Below are 18,066 nucleotides of genomic sequence, written 5' to 3' on the forward strand. Positions count from 1 at the left end.
AAATATGCATAATGTCACATTTTGGCCGGGAGACAAGATAAGGAGAGAGAAAGGGGTGAGGGTGGATGCAGCGTGCATGGCGTCTCTCCCTCCCTCACCCCCTCCTCCCCTCCTTCTGGGATCAGGGCCTATCTATATAAAGAAGAGCCCAGAGAGAGCGACAGCTGAGTTCGCTTCCAGCTGCAACGCTCAACCCCCTCACTGACAGAACGAGAAAGGTTGACTGGTCGCTAAGAAGAAGCCTCCATAGCAGCCAACAAGTGGAATAAGCAAAGATGCAGAAGAACACGACGGCGATTCTGTGCTTTGTGCTGCTCGTGCTGACTCAGCAGGTGAGTGAGGTGGATCATTTACATGTTTAGACATTGTTCACAACTGCTGCTTGTTCTTTTCTGAGGTTTTGTGACTTTTTAACGCTCGTGTCCAGGTGTGCGCGGGTCCACTGGGCTCTCAGCTGTCCAGCCCTGAGCAGAGTCCACGTTCAAGGGGGGGCGACAGGGTCCAGACGCTGCGGAGAGCGGCTCGGATGACCCCTCTGTGGAGGATCATGAACAGCAAACCGCTCGGGGCTTTCTGCCAGAACAACTACGAATGCACCACGGGAATCTGCAGGTGAGCGATTTGAAACAGGCACAGGATGAATGAGCGCATTATTCAATTCTAGTTTGCACATGACTCGTCTAAAACAAGCTCAATAAGATGTTGTAGCACAGGTACAGGTAGAGACATGGTGCAATTTGTAGCTGTACAGAACAAAGTCACATTATTTACAGAAAACAGGCAGAAAAGGAAACATGACAGGATTTTCTAAAATATTTCCAAACCAAAACGGTTTGTGTGAAAGTGAAGGGATTGTGTGTGTGCTCCTCAGGGCGGGACACTGCTCCACCAGCCATCACTCCTCCTCAGAAGCTGCCAAGTACTAGGCAGCCGTTTCGGCGGCTGTGGATGATTGGGACGGAAACTGATCCAGGTCTTCAGTTCTATTCAGTAGCTAACGAACGTCCAAAACTACAAATATGAACAAACATTTGCTTAGCACGCACTTATTGAATGTTCACTGCTCCAGCTAGAGTTCAAAATGAGAAAAGTGGTTGAAATAACAGCAGCAGGTTCATATGTAAAGTTCATAAATGTGGGAGGGGAGTCAGTCAGTCTGACTCATTTATACTTGAAATCTTCTGTGTTTTTCTCAAACCATTCACAGATTTTCACCAAAGCTACAAACAAGCAAAAATCTTTGACTGTTAATGGACCAAACTTGTGCTCTAGTTCCACAGCAGAGCAAACTTCAGAGCCACCGTGGCCTTGAACCAACTTCTGCCATTATATAATTAAGATCAATGTCTGCACAGCTGATAGCCGGTGCTATTCATCACAGCCCGTGGTTTCACCGATAGCGTCCGAGACCAAACACATCTTCACTAATGAACGTGAGTCGTCTGACGACTTTAAAAATCTGACCAACCAGCAGTGAAGGGTTTATTATTATTATAATGGTAGAAGGAGCAGAGATCTGTGATTAAAATCATCAAGTTGAAAAGTGGAAGAATAGAATCCTGCAGCTCAGACAAAGTACAGAAAAGGAGCAGTGGTTACAATATAACAATGCACAAGCCCATCGTCATTTGTATTTAAAATGGGCACAGTTATCGAACCATGGCCACATAACACAGACAATGCAAATGCAACATCCACATCATTTTATGAAATGGATATTTTATTTATTGTTTTCTGTTTGTATCCAAATGTATCAGTTTGCATTAATATATTTACTATTTTTACATTTGTTGATGCTAGAGTTGTTTTTAAAATAATCAATTACCAAAATGAATTTGTCCTTTTTTTTCAGCCAAAAACAAAATGTTTTTGCTCATATCAAATCTTTCTCGAATCAGTGTCTGGGGAGAACTGCACTTTGAAGCTGATCTATCGTTGTACTGTGCACTATCCACTGTATGTACTATGTTACCTACATGTAAGTTAAAAGTGAAATAAAGGCATCAGAAAAAAACTTGGCCTCTGGATTTATTTTAAATATGTCACGTTAATGAAGTTTAACTACTGTAAAGTCAGATCATTATCAAACAGGCTCATGATGTTCTGATTGGATGGTTGGCTTTGCTTGTAAAGACAATGTGTGGATGTAACACATTAGCAGCCTCGATTTCTGGAAACGGGCGACCTGCGAACACAAAACGTCCCATGAAGCTCAGCAACTCGTTCAGCATGTTTCCCCACGACACGTCGCTTCCTGTTGGCTGTGGCTCTGATGCCGAACCCGTTTGTAATATGTGGCAGGAGACTCTTCCACCGGCTGCTGCACGGAGGCTGCAGACGCTGGTCAAAGGTCAAACAGCTGTTGGCGTTCAGACGTTGACTCTTTCACAACGGTGGAGCTGAGCCAAGTGTGGAGCAGCGGCTGCGGGAAGAATGTGCAGGGATTCGATAGCGCGGGTTCATCTGGGAGCATGAGTAGTTGTCAAGTTATCAACCCTGGCACAAAAAAACACTAAGATGTTCCAGGTCAAAGTATAATAACTATAAACACCAAGATGCAAGGACGACAACAAGGCGAACGAAGGGCTGAACACAGAACGCTTACTCTCAAGATGCTAAATTAAACAGTCTGCTGTAATAACAACAGTAACTCAAGTCTAAAGCTACAGCAGATCAGTAAAGACTGTTGGATGTGGAGGAAAAAGCAATTTTATTTTAAAATTTGCTTAATAAGGTGATACATGTGCCTCAAATCAAAACCATTTGATCTTCATTCAGTTACTGTAATAATAATAATTTGGATCTGACACTCGTTTGGTTCTGGCATGTCGGCCCACAGGCGCTACTCTCCGTGTAACTGGGACGATGCCGTGATGGAAATCTCCCGTCCACTCTCAATGCTAATATCAGCTGGGCTTTAAAAATGTGTTTACTGTTCCTTGTTTGTGAACTTGGCCATTTCCTCCACTTCGCCATCCACCTAACGCGGTCTGAGCAGGAGTCATCTGGCTCGCTTCACTCGCACACAGTGTTCTCCACGCGAGCCCCGCTTCGGCCCGCGTGACAGAGCGGATCTGGTAACGAGACTGTGGCGTCTGAAGAGTGGCAGGCAGCGGATGGGTCATCGCTGACTAATGTCCCAGGCTGCAGATTTAAAATGTCTGCACACAATAATTGTTTCCCACTGAGAAACTCCGCTGTGTCCTGTGGAGGTAGTTTCTGCTTTCATTCAGTCATCAGCATCCGTGGAGGTGCCAGACATAGTGAGACACCTCTGCACCCAATCAGATAAAAAAGCTTCTTTCCTAACATAATAATGGTGATAATGGACAATCAGTAAAATAAACCTTGACAGTGCATTTTCTGCCACGATGCAGCACAACAGTTAGAGAAAGATTATGTTTAATAATAATGGTAAAGCAAAGTCTTCCTTCTATTTTTATCTGGTTTGGAGAAACAGGTGCAAAAGGTTGTGTCCTGTAGACAATAAATAATCCAGACACCAGGTTTTAGCCACATTCACTGTCTGTGCAGGTTAAATCAACCACAGCTGCTGGAACTGTCCATTTAACCATCTAGTTACAGTATCTTCTGTCTGTCATTGTGTGCACCTGATTAGTTATGATGATGCAGATTTGTTCCAGGTGAGACCTGAATGGCTCAGACACTTGATTCCTGGTACCAACTGAACACGGCAGTGATGGAGGACTCATCTTATTGTACATTCACTTTACACTGTGATGAGACAGGGGAACCTTCCGTCTCTGCTTTCTCACTACCAGCTAAATGGAAAATCCTAAAGACGGAGTCTCTCACATTTGTCAACATAAATGTTAGATTTAACATGTAAACATTTGTTTTTTTTGCCACACGTGACACATGAGCTAAAGTAAGAAATATTTATGGCAGATAATGAGTGCAGGCTTTCACTAACCCTGGCAGTGTCAGATAAAAGGATCCAGCAGTCAGACACGGGGAAGCAACAGTAAAGCCTTTCTGGCCCTGAAGCCGTTCTTCTCATTGTGGTACAAATTTCACAGGGCAGATAAGGTGTTGACATTCTCCCTACTGGCCTTGACCTGCAGCCCAGACGTTAAACTGATGCTGGAGTCAGTCTGTGCACATGTAGCTCCTCCTGCTGGACAGTCTGACACAAGAATCACATTCTTAGGAGATGAGGAGACTTATAAAAGTTGAGAAAAAGCCCCATAACTGGGAGCAGGCACATCCTCGACTCCATTAACACAACAAGGTCGAGATATGGAGCAAGGGCTGAACTAGAAAAGGAACCTCTAAACTGAAACGAGAGCCAGAAAATGAAATATAACAAAGACAACACACATGTAGCACATCTATTTCCCTATTTTATTAGACAAGTCATTTCAAAAACAAAAACGCCCAACAACAGGTTTGTTCAAACTGTTAAAGCAGTGACATGAACTTCACGACCTGCTTCCTGTGCTTGATGTAACACACTTTACTGTCTGATCATTTGCCTTCATGTGGAGTGTGACACTCACGTCTTTGTCCTATCAGGTGGTTATTATTATTACGCATTTCATATTCAAATACAGCTTAGTCATGTTTTCTCTTTTAAGCTGACAGTGAGGGTTAGAATAATGGCTAAAATACACCAGTGATAAAGAAACAAATCTAAGCAGCATTAATTCTTACATACACTAAGCACAATTCCACATCAGCTCATGACCATGTTTAAGAAGTTAAGGCATTTCTCTGAATTGCACTTTTTTGCTTCAGCACCTATATGAACACACCTACTGTATATGTACCCTACTGTAGACCCTAAAAGCTTAAACCTCTATCCAATTAAAAATATAATCTCTCCTTATTTTGATTTCTGTGCAATTTCATACTCAATTTCTGCATCAACATTCCAGTAGTCATTTCATTCTATTACAAGTGCAACAATGTGAAGGCAAGTGAGAAATCCAAGTTCTCTTTAAGACACGTCTATCTTATAGTGACAAACTCATTCTGTATGTTGTCTATTATTTATGTTTGTTTCCATTACATAATAAATAAGACTTGAGTTATCCAAAGGGTCTTATGAAGTGAGTCTTATGAACCACAGTCTTAACATACTTGTGACAATAAATTAGACTGAACAAAGAACATTAAGTCCTCAGAGTTTGTAAAACTAGGTTTCCAGTGCGATGGGCTACAGTGAGATACAGAAAAATGCAGATGTGTCCTGATGTGTTTCAGGTTGGTTTAACAGCTGCAACAGCTCCGTGGTTCGTCTGTGGATGAAGTGGAGGCTCCTCACTTTAAAGACGTAACTATGAAACTATGTCTGCTATTTGTACCAAAGAGTTGTTATTAAACTGGATCTGATCTCACATATAACCTACTAAGTGTTGTAACGAGTGTCTGACCTTCCAAGCTTTTCAACAGTTCATGCTCCATCTCACACACATTAGAAAACAAGTCCTGCTTATGTTCACCCACCGTTTCACTATCATAAAAGAAAAAACATTTATAAAGACACACTTTCTTGTTTAGACTTTCATGGGATCTTGCTCAGTTAGCTGCTGCCATTAGCCAGTTAGTTAGCTTAGCTTAGCTGCAACAAAGGCTCTAACCAGTTAGTGTGGCTCTAAATATTAACACCTACTGTAACATGTCTCGCACCACCAGGTTCTCCCGTGTCTGTCGCTGATCCACTACACAAATCCTATTTTTTATTTACTATTTCTTCTATTTTATGGTTCAGCTTCAACGTCATCCACCAGTGGTTTCACACCTGCTCTGGTCCATCACAGCATCCTTTCACTGCACAGCGCACGCCCCGCTGGGCAGGAAGTCTTGCACGTACACCGCCACCGCTTTGGTGAGGTAGGTCATGCTACCAAAGCGGCCACTGGGGGCGCTGTCGTACAGCAGCCTGCACACCCCCGTGGCTGGGTCTTTCTCTAGGATGTGCTCCTCTGCCCCCAGGTCCATCTGGAGAAGGGAGGACAGATACAATAAGAGTGTGGACATCAGAGTTTTACTGTATATTTGTGTGTGATGTGAGTCGAACCTGATCCTTGTAGAACATGTCGTTGGCAATGTGAACAATCTTCTCCACGTGGATGATGGAGCCAATGCTCTGGATATCCACGTCTGCCAGCATAGTGAGGACCAGGATGGCCTCCACCAGCAGCTGCCGGTACTCGGGCTGAGGGACGCGATTCAGAACCGTCTCCACATGGACAGAGAACTTGATCTCACCTGGGGTCATCTGGAAAAGAAAGACTTGAATATCAACACACCCTGTAGGAGGACAAACAAAAAGAAATACCAATCACAGGGTCTTTGACGCATTTGTCTAATTTACACAGTTAATCATTTTCTGGCATCACTAAAATAATATTATTTAGCCAATTATATTCATGTTGCCAAAAATAGCATTATGGCAACTGTTCGATATCTCAAAAATAATTTTTAAAAGAAAGAAACAAACAAATAATTCAATCTTCAACAGTATATTTTTACAGTAACCTCTACTGGATGTGGCAGCTCATGGATGTCTTACCTCCCTGGTGGTTGAAGAAGGAAGAACAAACCCCTCGATGGACAAACCATGGCACTGGAATAGTAACAACAGTTAATGTCTATGGTCATTACTTCAGAGAATCAACAGTTTCTCACAACCCCATCATTTTGGAGCATTTAACCTGCATCCTCCTTATAATTTCCTGCAGGCTAAAGAACTATCCACATAATAAAAAATGTTTATCTGAAGTGATAATCTGCAAACAGCCTCCATCAGGCTGTTTATGTGCAGACTGACCTTCTGCAGGATCTTCCAGACCTTCTGGTAAAACCCGACAGGGACTCTGTTCAGCGCCCCGTCCAGACGTCTCCTCCGCAGCCACTGACCGTGTCTGGTGTCTTTGGCAAATGGAATCGAGTCTGGAATGTCCAGTGATTCAAAGGACGGCAGTCTGTATCTCTGAAAAAGACAACAAAAACACGGCTTAAAGCTCAGTATTATCTGCAAGAGCAGAAACCTCTTTCCTCATCTGTAGACAAAAGCTATTAGAATTAGTTTTGGACATGAATAAAAGAAGGAAACAAAGTAAAAGGTAAAACCCTTCATCAGACTTATCACGTAAATGCAAGAATACCAGAGGTCTAAGATTTTCAATTTCATAGGATGTTATTGTAGGTGCCAGCTACATTCTTCAGTTTCAATATGTTTTCATCTTGTCTTCTGATTTGAAACAAATGTCCATTACAATGACTGCAGGACGGACTGATTATATTTCAACAGTCAAAGATAATAGTCAGCCATCCCTGTGACCTCACGCCCAGAATCCATGCCTCTCCTGTAAATGTGTTGTCTTAGAAACATCTTAAGGAAACAGTGTCGTAATAGCTACAAATGATCTGCTGGCTGTGAGAATAAACTGATCAATCTTTGATTCTTGGAATAAAACATTATGTTCCAGTCTCCTTCGTGTGGTACATCAGAAACACCCAGAGGATGAGGAAATATCATCACCCATCCAATTACGGTTGAACAGATCAGGATAGGAGTGAGGACAGACTTGCATGCAGGTGGTGAGGAGGTAAATCTAGACTGTTAGGAGTGAAGCTGCTGATCAAGCAGGGTTTGTCAGTAGATAAGTGTTCAAATAGGAAGACGCTGCTGAGTTGACCACTCTGAGCGAGTGTCAGAGCTCTGAACCTGAGAGAGGCTCCCACCAAAGTCAGTGCAAACATGTCAGCAGAGAAGTGAGGTGTTGAGTCACCTGGTGAGGAGAGCTGTTAAGGTTAGTTTGAATGATGGTTGTAGGGAGAAGATCAGTTGGTTTAGTTGAATTGTATGCAGGTAAATGCAGAGATTGTGGATGATGTTCACGGTTGTTATTAGACCGTTTTAGTACATATGGTAGTATAAAAATATGGCATCAAAGTGCTGATTAATTAGACGGATCTTTACCCCAGGGTCAATGCTTTCTATGTCCACTGACTGAGACCTCCAGCCCTGAAAAGAAGGAACAGAAGAGGATGGAGGAGAAAAAAGAAGAAAGACATCAATAAAATGAAGAAAAAGACTAATCAAAGATGAGTCATGGATCTAAATATGAATGACGGCGGATCAACCCCACGGCCAGTGACCCCTGGCTGTTTACATGGCTGAAAAATTAAAATCACATCATGCGTGAACCACAATAAAGATGAGAAGAGATTAGAATGAAGTTAGAAGAAAAAAAAAAGAATCAGGTAACGGCAAGTTAACGAGCAGACGGGCAACATTTACCCTAGAACTAGAACAAGAGGTTAATTACTTCAAAACCCTTGTTTTACTTTACTTGGACCCCAGTCAAAGAAATTATTTCGTCTAAATAAATGAATTATTAGGATTTAAATTTGATTTGATCAATCAATCACTGAACAGACTAATAATTAAAAGAGAGTAGTTACAGCTTCAGAAACATACTTAATAAAAAATATCTTTATTTGTACTTGATTGAAATCAATTAATTGATTTTGATCGATTCTTGCTGATTAACCAACACCCAGAAAGCAAATTTATTATCGCTGTCAGCTTGAAAGGAGCTTTGATTTGGCTTTCAAACCAACTTAAAGTACAAACAAATCACCAAGAGCCTAAATTCTTCCCATCAGCAGGAAATACAGGATAAAAGCCAGGGCCAATCACCAACACAATCAGCACAGTCCCTCTGATCAGCTCTATTAAAGGCCTGTGATTTGACTGCAGAATTCACGTTTGAACCCTACTTCATCAAATCCCCTGTCTCCTACTTCCTGATTCTAATCCTATATTGTCATCATCACCTTGACTGCCTCAGTCAAAGACACCCTGCGGTCCATCTGCAACAAAGGAGACACAATGAAAGGCAAACCAACTGCGTGTTGACCATCTACTGCTAGTTGTATCAGCAAAGACACACTTCTGTCCAAAAGCAAAGCCACTGAGGAGTTAATGTTATGCTCTCATCATTATTAGAACCACTCCACATCCAGGTGAATAAACCCAACAACACCATTATCACCTCTAAAGCTGGATCTGTCAAAGACAACCTCGGGTCCTGGATTAAAAAAAAAACAAGCAGCGTTATCAAGTTGTGCTTGAATTCAGAATTACTCATTCGGTAGCTTTCAGTCGTGTCACATGGTCTCATTATTATCGTCTACACTGCAATGGCATTTACACATAGACCAGAACCTGGATTTCCAAACATATATTGTTGTCTCTATAGGAAACATTTTGGAAATTTGTTGAAAGAATAGTGAGAAACTATTTAACCTTGAATGGATCCGCCAAGGACAACCTGTGCTCCGCCTGCAACATAGAAGCCTAGTTATAAATAAATCACAGTCAATCAGATGATGTGGTGATTTATTTAAAACTGCAGATTCATATTCATTTATATTAACCACAACCATTCATTCATTGCCCTCTAGGTTTGATTTTGTATGTAAAAAAAACAACTATTGTTGCAAATTGAAATCCCATGAATTAGTTATTTAATTATGTCCACCAAAGCACGGCAGCATTTCATTTTTAAACAGATCATTCAGCAGCTGCAGCCAGGTGAATAAGCGTTTATTGGATCATTATCTTTACACACCATCACCTTACTCGGATCCGTCAAAGACAACCTGTGCTCCAGCTGCAAGAAGACAAGTGTCAGTCACAATAAGACACTCTTAACCAGTTCTGGTGTTAGCAGCACTTTAAGGGAACACACATCTCTCACTTAAGTCTAGTGGTGAAAATTAAGTCCCTACTCCTGTCGACACTGAAGTACAGTATTTTGAGTGGACTGGCAGAAGCTCCTACCATCTTAATGTCACTCTTCAGTTTGCTGATGCCGGCTCGCTCGCTCTTGGTGGCGCCGACGTTGCCTAGGTGATGAATGGAGATGGCTGGACTGACCCCAGAATCCATGTCTCGCACTGAGACAGGAAAAACAACGGAAGAGGTTAGAGACACAAGTATATAATTCATAGGCTGCTGTTGTTTGTATCATCATTTTAAATACATACAGTACATTATAGTAAATGATTATACGATACATACTATGTACTCTAACACTGGCTAACAGATAACCAAAGGTTGGTTACTGTTAAGCCGATGATTAATGACTCACCACTACGCTGGACCCCAAACTCCTTCCCACTGAGGATGTGATGGAGGAGACTCTTCAGTTCAGAAGGGCTCATGCTCATCAAACTTTCTGTAGCCTCCTCTCCTAAAACCCAATTGTTTACAAAAAAATGTTTTTTTTATTCCATTGACTGACTGAACATCACTCCTGTATGTAACTCGTTACCTGAGCAGTTGAGTGACTGGGCCAATTCAGTGGCCATGACCTGAATGATGAGACCGACACGCAGTCGAAACATCTCACTGAACAGACGAGGCTGAGTGCGGATGCTCATCGCCAGGTAAACCATGATCTCCTGCAGGGGGGAGGAACGGTTAGGAACAGCACGTAACGACTAACTGACAGTGGAGGGTGAGACTAACCTGGGTGAGTATGGCCACGCTGATGTTGTTGTCGCTGGCCTCTTCGATCAGAGCAGCCAGCTGGTCTAATGGGATTGGAGCGGTGATGGTTTTCTCTCTGGGCTCAGGAGGGAGACCCACAGTCAGGTGCTTCTGGTGAGCCAGTAAATCAGAGCAGGCCTATGGACAGACCACATCCAATCAGAGAAGGGCTGTGTTAATACACAAGGCAACACAAGGTTACTATCTACTATCTGGTTTTACTACATTTCATATTGACCAGATTAAACTCTAGGATTTATTGGAGCATCTACAGCTTCATCTGTGTCATACCGAGTCAAGCTCCTCCACCTTCTTCCTTAGAATGCCGGAGATCATCCTGATGAGGCCCCACTGCTTGAGCTCACCTACTTTCTCATACAGCTCGGTCAGCAGTGATCTCACCGTGGAGCCTATCCCATGCAGACGCGTGTCCCAATCCATACCCCTGTAACAACACAGTCTGATGAGGACAGCTTCCCAGTGAGAGCACAACTGGGAACACACCATCATCTAATGTCTCTGCAACCTGAAACAGCTCAAAGAATAACACTGATCAGAATACTGATTAACACAACAGGGCTCTATCAGAATTAGTGCCTCACTTGTCTTTGAAGAGGATAAATAGGATGTCAGCCTGGTCCTGGAGACTCTGTGTGTCTTTCAGCAGCTGGACCAAAGCGTTGTAATCGATGGCTCCAGTAGCATCCCGGGGGATACCGCTCTCTGTTGAGACCGACACCTCTGGAGTCTGAGGCACCAAGAGAGAGACGTAGGAACAAAAGCACAGAGTTCAAGTTCTCGCACATCAAATCATATTGCTATTGGAGGGTTCATCACATTTAGGGAAGAAAACTATGTGAATAAAAAGAGAAAATAAACAGAAGATCAACCTGAGTTTCTTGTGGAGCAGTGGAGTCTGGGAGATTTAGGTTGAGTGACGGCTGAGAAGACCGAAACAGTTTGCTCGGCAGGTACATGTTAACATCTGAAAAGCATCACAAAAGGTAGACTGTGAGAACTATTAGCGCCAAATATTGGTCACCTCTGCACGCGAAGACACTGGTCTGTGTTTACGGTGATGGATCCACTCACTGTGCACATTCAGATCTTGTGCCTTGTTCATCAGAGTCACCATCTCCTTGGTTTTAGTGGCTACAGCTTTGAACCTGCCCAGTCCTTTAACGGGCTGTTTGGCCTTCTTGGGAGCAGCGTGGGCCATGAGGTGATCCAGGTATTGAGCGAGGTCGTCAGCATCTACGGAAGAAGAAGAAGCAAAGATAAAGACAGGATGTACAGTACATCAAAATACAAACATTGAACATAACAGAAAAAAGTAGTAGTTTTGTTTCACAAATGTTTACAAATGTTCTTATGTGTGATTTTTTTGTTCTCACCATCATCATGACGTAGCTCATGCACATATCCATCGTCATCATCATCGTCGTCGCGGTGGCCCAAGCCACCAGGACCCTTCACATTTAGGAAACTAAGGTGAGCGAAGCAGGAAGTGGTCAAGAACTCAGACAGCTTCCCTGTCTGGATCCTACAGAGGGAGGACAAGGGGAGACATAACCTCAAGCACTGCGTCTTCAAAACTGGCATAAGCAGATTTAGGTTTGTGTTGTACAGTACTTCACTAACAATTCACCTTGCACCTCCAAAATATCCGTCCTGTAGCTTTCTCAGTGTAGCCAACACTGCAGGGTCCAGGTTTAGGTGATCTTCAGCTAAAACAGACAACAATATATCCTTAATGAAACTGCAGATGCTTCACATAATCCTCAGCCAACATGCAGCTCCACACTCACTTAACATGGTCTGTGAAATGGGAAACGTGACGGTGGGTCGTCCGGTCATTCTCCACCTGGAAGACAGGTAGGAGATTTCTGTCCTCAACATCTCCACGATCATTTTGTTGTCCAACGCCAGGTAGAACTGCTGGTGATCAATGAACTGCAGCGTTGCACAAACCAGACAGAGACATAACAGAATTGTCTTAAATGTTGCAGTCTGATGATATACTGTAGTAAGCATCATAATCCAGGACTTAAAATCAATATATTACAGTACTGTAAGCAAGTTAATATAGTATTTCCTAAAAGCTGATTTACCATGACTGCATTAAGAACCTCATTGCTGTGCATTACCTGAGGTGTGAATGAGAAGATGTTGTTCCTGATGATGTATAACTTGGAGGTTCCCAGCACTCCGATCCTCCTGTAAGGTCGCCCGGTCAGACCCAGCCTCGTGTTACGGCCTAAAACAAAGGAGGGGCACAACTGATTATTATCCTTTACTGTATAGCAGCCACAAACAGGCAGCAGCTAGAACAATTGTCCCTGTGTGACATTGTACCAAGTCTGGCGTAAATGTGGCTGAGGACTCTGGAGGGCTGCACGTGGATGGGATGGATGTCGGCCACAGTCTCCACATCGATACCGTTCTTCAGCAGCAGGTCTTTAATCTCCTCAGTCTCTGCAAGAATGGACACTGCAAGAGCACAGCTTTGTTGGCCAATCAAAAGAACACTGCATATCAATTGGCACCGTTCACTTTCCAAGAGAACTGACCCTGTACAACCACGTCAGGCTTAGGGATGGTGGAGAAACGCCGGTTGAGAGGGTCAATTTCTCCGGGGGCGAGGAAACCCTGTATAATGACACAGCCAATGAAAAGTCTAATCTGGTGATTCAAAGGACGACTTACTGTGAATAGATAGAGATCTCACATTTGGCTAATGAGAACTCACCTCACTCAAAAGGTTACCCAGGACATACAGAGACTGACCCCATTTCAGAGGACATTTGCCCATAGGAATCCTCTGAACAGTGTGAGGGTTCATGTACTCCTCCTCCACCTGAATGGAAACACAAGGACACATAACCATTAAAAAGGAGCCGTGCCCTAAACATCAACTCATGACTTTCTGCATCACCATCACCTTCTCTGGCGGGACACTATAGAGCTCCGGCACCAGCCGTATCCCGTCTTTCTGTTTGATGAGGATGCCCTCCAGAGCCTCCTGGTACTCCTGGACCTGGGTCAACGAGCAGCGTTCACACCAACACGGGTCACGTTACTGCCTACAGAGACTGACGCTTCTGAACACACACCCAGGTGTCTGTTACCTGCTCAGGGCTGTTGATGAAAATGCCATCCAGTATGAGGTAGGTCCAGAACAGCGGCCACTCACACTCAATGTTCTCAAACAGCTTCAGCTCTGCAGACTCGTAATACAGCCTGTTTGGATCCTGAAGAAACAAAGAGATTGAGATGCTGAGCAAGGATTTGAATGAGTCACAACAGAATACATCTCCTCTCCTTTCTTTTAAAACCACTTGTTGGATTAGTTTTTGAAATATAGTAATGAATAATACATTAAACTGATACTCAAACAAATGGGCACCTAAAATCTGAAACTAAATTCAATGGCTGTTTACCTCTTTAGGTGTTTTGTGTCCGTCTCTGAGAAACCTGCAGCAACCGTATCGACCCTGAGAAGAGAGAAAGAGAAACCTACATTCAGTGCGATTAACAATGCATGAGATACAGTATGACAGGGCCGTGCTGGTACTGACTGTAAAGCTTCCAAAACAATGAACACACCTGCAGTTTGGAGATGATCTCCTCCTTGGTCATGTTGACTATGCTCATGTCCTCTACAGCAAAGGCTGGGTATGAGATGATGGCCAGGACTCCAGCATCCACCTCTTTAGAGATAGATGCTCTGGGTAACATGGAGGTCAGGATGGACTGATGAACACAAGACAAAAGAGGAAATCATTTTGTGATGATGATGATAATTTTAGATGACACATAAGTCGACCTCACTGCTCTGCTTTGTAAGTACCTGACAGTGCTGTATGTCATCAGCCAAGGCGTGGACCACGGACCCAGGGCCTCCTTTAGCTCCGAACAAGTTGAGGTCGTCCAACGCCTCCAGAGCTGCCTGGAGGAAACACAGCAGCTGCATGAGCATCACGAACAAGTAAACTGTTTGAAACCGTAAAGACAATATCAAACAACTGCTGACCAGTAGCCATAACTACTAGTAAACTGTGATATTATAGCGCATTCCATACAAAACCAAATATTATGCTTATGCAAAATACAAACTCTATTGCTGAAATAAAATCTGTCTTCTTCGCCTGAACAAATATGAAGCTACATGAACAGAGCAGAGAACATCATGTTCCCGCAGTCCTAAATTAAACTGCTGTGTTATTTCTCAGAAGGCCACAGAGAACCTGACACCACGTCTGCTGTCAGCCAAGGACTGTCCTGGATCAGGCACAGAGGACAGCATTATGTAGAATTTCACCACATTGTTTGTCAAGGATTTATAACTTCCCCAGAACGGAGGCATGTGGCTCTTTATGTTTGCCAAAAAACATTAGACGGCATCATAAAACATGTTCTTGATTAGCTAAAAACAATCTGCTGACAAACGAAAACATTCATCTCTCTCTGACTGCAGGATATGGAGGCATCAGACAGTGGCTCTGCATTCGCACGTTTACATTTACCCTCACAGAACTTGTCCAACCTGATCCAGGGTCTGTTCCAGAGTCTCAGTCTTCTAAAGGTCAGAGGAAATTCTGCTCAAGTGACCAAACACCTTCCATCGTGCCAGAGATCTTTACTAGAGCACCTGTTCAGCCTTAGTGGGTTCAGCTCTTATTCTCCTGAGGCCATTAACGTCCTACATAAACAGTACACGTCATCGTATTCACAGTATGTGCGGGTACCAACCTTGGCCATGCCTATGGAGCTGGCGTTAATCTCAGTGATGCCCTGGTTGGTTTTGTCTCCTCTTTCCCACATCCCATAATCCTGTAAGGAATCAGAAAGAAGGAGAACACCATCAATGAAACACAAATGCTCCTCAAGGCATTAAGAGAAGACTGAAACACTGACTCTGACTGCGTCCTTCTGCTTAATGCAGCAGAAATCAATGAGCACTCACCGCCACTTTGTAAGCTGCCTCAATGTAGAACATCAGATTCTGAACCACGTCCACTTCATCTTGGGTGTAGACAATATGAAGACCTGCAGCACATGTACACATTCTGAGTATCAGAGCTGTAGCAGTAAACCCCATGTACATGAAAGCACATCAGATAAAGAAACGATTCCCATTTACCAGACGCAGTCATCTGAGCGAGGAAAAGCAGGAAGAGAGAGGTGGCGTCGACCTGCAGGTGACCCCACTGGTCGTCCTCAACAACTGTAGCACAGGTCCGGGTGTTGTACTTGGCATGAAGCGAGTCTGAGGTACTCCGAGTGTATTTAAACTTCTCCACCTTATCCAGCTGGGGGGACGGAGGGATGAAGTGAATAAACCCAACAAGATGTCATCAAATCAGTGTCGAAACACAGCAAAGTAATAAAGAAGCAGGTGAACTGAAGACATGTGGGACAGATGTGAAACATTGGTACAGATGTCACCTATCCACAATAAATACATCAGGTATTTTGTCAATAAAGCTGCTATTTTTAATAATTGTTTATAATAATAATTGTTAAAGAAGTGAAGATACAGTCACAAATATTACTGTTTTAATGTTTTCATTTGTCTCATGACTCAGGAGGTGATAGAGACCAAGGACAGGGCTAAAGTTTGAACTCAAATTCGCTTGGTAGACACACGATTCTTCTTAAACAATAATGTTCCTGTCTGTATAAATCTAAATATTTTAATGTTTGCCAACACACTAAAATATCACCTTTATGTGTGTGTAATACTGAGAAAAGCAAAAAGTAAAAAGTGTGTTTCAGCCGCTCATCATGACCTACCTGCCTCGTTATGCACTGTAGGACGCCTCTCATGAGCTTAACCACACTCTAGAGTCCGAAACAGAAGACAACGCATAAATGTCAGCCTTTCACGCGCCTCACATTTCTCTGACCAGGCAGAGATACAGGAAACCCGGACAGTGCCGTGCACTCTGCACTCTGCACTGCGGTACCTGAAGGGATTGAACGTGACGCGATACCCACCTGCTCCAGCTCGTAGGCCTTGGCCTTGTCCTCGTCCCTGTCGGCATTCTTCCTGTAGGCCAGGCTGAGGGCCCACACCGACACCACGCTGTACACGTTGTCTCGGACCCAGGCGTCCGGGTGATCTGGGCTGCCGGGCAGGAGACCCGTCACCGGATCCTGTCACACAGAGGTCAAGGGCCACGGTGAAACTACAGGGTTAGAGCCGAGGAGAGGCTGCACATCTGGACCAGGCCAGAAACTGACCTCTATCCAAATCTGCGATGTCCCACTAAAACATTGTTGTCTTCAACTGTATGCATAATGAATGACCCTCATCCTGCAGACACTGATCACTCTGCAGGGATCGACCTGAACACATTCAAAAGGTGACTTCGCACCAACTTGGTCCAGATTTAGTGGTAGTGACAGATTAACAGACCAGGTAAGGCCTGTGCATGTAGAGGTTATTGGACCGGTGGAGGACTGGTTGTGGCATCATACAAACCTGCAGCACGAAACTGACATCTTCTAGTGCAGCGAGTCACAGGTTGAGGAGAGTAAATAACGACCTCATAGCGTCTTTACGTGACGCAAACACTCACAGTAGCTTTGTGTAACGTGTGTTTTAAAAAGCTGCTGCCTTGCGAAACATGAGAGACACTTCAGCTCCTGCAGGCGTGACAACATTCGCTCGCCTGTCTGCTGTTCAGCTCCACACACGCCCGTCCAGCACTTACTTGGTGCCTCAGGATAGTTTGTTGAACTATCCGAGCATAGTTGTCCAGTTTGACGCCCGAGTTGCTCCTACTCCTCATGGTGACGACTCTACTTCAGTTCCGTTTCGGGAGGTGTGCAAGTGGTGGACGACACGAAGGCGGTAAATCATCGAGTCATATCTGGTGGGAGCTCGTTCGAGGGCGAGCAGGAGCCCGGCCGGCAGCCTAGCCGTCAAACACAGCTCACGGTGGCCACAAACCGAGGGTCCATCCAGCGCTGTAACCTGAAGCTGCGCCAAGTTCCCCACAGGAAGCCGGAAAGGTGCACACAGGTTTCAAAGTAAAAGCACGTGCGACCCAAAAAAAAAAGGAAATCGTTCTGAACCTTAAAACTCTGGCGACGCTGATTATACGAATGTGAGCACGAGCAGCATGTTTTTAGCTCTCTCCAAACACCAAGAGTAACAACTGGAGACAGGAGACGGCAGAATTACCAACGATTTAAATAAACATAATTTTAAGGTACAATTTAATGCACGTGCATATAAGTGGGGCATCATAATGATTTAACAGACTTACTAGTAACACAGAATCTACACGTATTCATTTATTTAATGCATTATTACATTTTGCAATGGATCGTTGCATCTGTGACACATTTGTACGTTTGGAAACCGGAAGTGCTTTCTTTTTGTCTGGTAGCTTGATGTCCGAAAAGAGTTTCTAAGCAATTAGAAAGAACGACGGGCTTAAAAACAGCACACAACTGCTTGTAGAAATACAGGAACAGCCGCTGTGACGCTGTCAAATTCAACCAGAAAACAAACTGGAGTTGGT

At 43.8% G+C, this 18,066-nt stretch overlaps 2 protein-coding genes across 16 annotated transcripts; one reads left to right on the forward strand and one right to left on the reverse strand.

Moving 5' to 3' along the window:
- The first annotated feature begins 148 nt into the window (after positions 1-148).
- leap2 (liver-expressed antimicrobial peptide 2) lies at positions 149-1,822 on the forward strand. The gene is made up of 3 exons (XM_029138439.3): positions 149-332; positions 428-612; positions 872-1,822. The coding sequence occupies exons 1-3, from the start codon at positions 276-278 to the stop codon at positions 924-926; spliced, it is 297 nt and encodes a 98-aa protein (XP_028994272.1). The 5' UTR covers positions 149-275; the 3' UTR covers positions 927-1,822.
- Positions 1,823-4,351: 2,529 nt separating this feature from the next.
- phka1a (phosphorylase kinase, alpha 1a (muscle)) lies at positions 4,352-17,542 on the reverse strand. Of its 15 annotated transcripts, none has more exons than XM_029137351.3 (35): positions 17,251-17,542; positions 16,532-16,690; positions 16,328-16,375; positions 15,675-15,843; positions 15,498-15,580; positions 15,284-15,364; positions 14,382-14,480; positions 14,138-14,284; positions 13,972-14,025; positions 13,660-13,782; positions 13,473-13,568; positions 13,281-13,388; positions 13,102-13,180; positions 12,887-13,021; positions 12,679-12,788; positions 12,340-12,484; positions 12,180-12,258; positions 11,926-12,074; positions 11,624-11,785; positions 11,422-11,516; positions 11,134-11,279; positions 10,823-10,976; positions 10,511-10,669; positions 10,314-10,443; positions 10,131-10,232; positions 9,821-9,936; positions 9,615-9,650; positions 9,284-9,319; positions 9,030-9,065; positions 8,812-8,847; positions 7,952-7,996; positions 6,797-6,958; positions 6,539-6,592; positions 6,044-6,244; positions 4,352-5,964 (listed from the first exon to the last, which is right to left on the reverse strand). In XM_029137351.3, the coding sequence occupies exons 1-35, from the start codon at positions 17,326-17,328 to the stop codon at positions 5,791-5,793; spliced, it is 3,786 nt and encodes a 1,261-aa protein (XP_028993184.1). In that variant the 5' UTR covers positions 17,329-17,542; the 3' UTR covers positions 4,352-5,790. The 15 variants fall into 15 exon arrangements, with proteins under 15 accessions (XP_028993184.1, XP_028993177.1, XP_028993213.1 ...); XM_029137344.3 differs by having other exon boundaries at positions 9,609-9,650; XM_029137380.3 differs by lacking the exon at positions 9,615-9,650.
- Between the last annotated feature and the right edge of the window lie 524 nt (positions 17,543-18,066).

This window comes from Betta splendens, chromosome 2, assembly GCF_900634795.4.
Source record: "Betta splendens chromosome 2, fBetSpl5.4, whole genome shotgun sequence".
Classification (NCBI taxonomy): Eukaryota; Metazoa; Chordata; class Actinopteri; order Anabantiformes; family Osphronemidae; genus Betta; species Betta splendens.

Bases quoted from the DNA above. Each gene is read 5' to 3' on its own strand.
- leap2 (XM_029138439.3), top strand. From the start codon at position 276: ATGCAGAAGAACACGACGGCGATTCTGTGCTTTGTGCTGCTCGTGCTG. The intron at 333-427 runs GTGAGTGAGGTG...GCTCGTGTCCAG, and splicing joins TGCTCGTGCTGACTCAGCAG to GTGTGCGCGGGTCCACTGGG. The intron at 613-871 runs GTGAGCGATTTG...TGTGCTCCTCAG, and splicing joins TGCACCACGGGAATCTGCAG to GGCGGGACACTGCTCCACCA.
- phka1a (XM_029137344.3), bottom strand. From the start codon at position 17,328: ATGAGGAGTAGGAGCAACTCGGGCGTCAAACTGGACAACTATGCTCGG. The intron at 13,783-13,971 runs GTAAACAGCCAT...TTGTTTCTTCAG, and splicing joins GACACAAAACACCTAAAGAG to GATCCAAACAGGCTGTATTA. The intron at 10,670-10,822 runs GTATGACACAGA...GTCTGTCCATAG, and splicing joins AGGTGGAGGAGCTTGACTCG to GCCTGCTCTGATTTACTGGC.